Here is a 518-nt window from a genome sequence, read left to right as displayed (position 1 = left end):
ATAGATAGATAGATAGATAGATAGATAGATACTTTATTCATCCCAAAGGAAAGTAGTAGAAGAAAGTAGTAGTGTTAGTGATGCAGTCGGCTCGTAAAATTAAAAGAGAATCAAAGTCATTAATGATAAATAAAAAGAATCAAATTAAATCATGAAGAGGGTTAATCCAGATAAAGTTTCATAACGATTAATCATGCAGGCCTAGCATTTCTTGTCACTCATTCTGGATCTCCTCGTTCCCTACCTTTGTGGAGAGTCCGTATGGGGCAGGTAGCCAATAGAGGCCAGGACCGACTGAATGGTAGAACTGCCGAGAACTGGCAGGAGACAGTAAACAAATGGACCTGTAAAAGTCTGAAAGAGACACAGAGAAACAGAAAAAGGTTTAATTAAGTTCACTAAATAAAGAAACGGTAATTTGTCAAGGATCTTTTAATTTGGACATTACACATTTGTGACCAAGATGTGTAGTGAGAGAGAGAGAGAGAGAGAGAGAGAGAGAGAGAGAGAGAGAGAGA

At 37.8% G+C, this 518-nt stretch overlaps 1 protein-coding gene across 2 annotated transcripts in view; it reads right to left on the bottom strand.

The window, feature by feature from the left end:
- Positions 1-518, bottom strand: part of LOC116696459 (uncharacterized) — a 15,944-nt gene that overhangs the window by 12,565 nt on the left and 2,861 nt on the right. For both annotated transcript variants that reach the window (XM_032527484.1, XM_032527483.1), the window contains exon 2: positions 245-354. In XM_032527484.1, the coding sequence (XP_032383375.1) occupies positions 245-354 (110 nt within the window). The remainder of the gene's footprint in view (positions 1-244; positions 355-518) is intronic.

Source organism: Etheostoma spectabile, chromosome 10, assembly GCF_008692095.1.
Source record: "Etheostoma spectabile isolate EspeVRDwgs_2016 chromosome 10, UIUC_Espe_1.0, whole genome shotgun sequence".
Classification (NCBI taxonomy): domain Eukaryota; kingdom Metazoa; phylum Chordata; class Actinopteri; order Perciformes; family Percidae; genus Etheostoma; species Etheostoma spectabile.
This window is presented reverse-complemented; position numbering and strand designations above follow the sequence as displayed.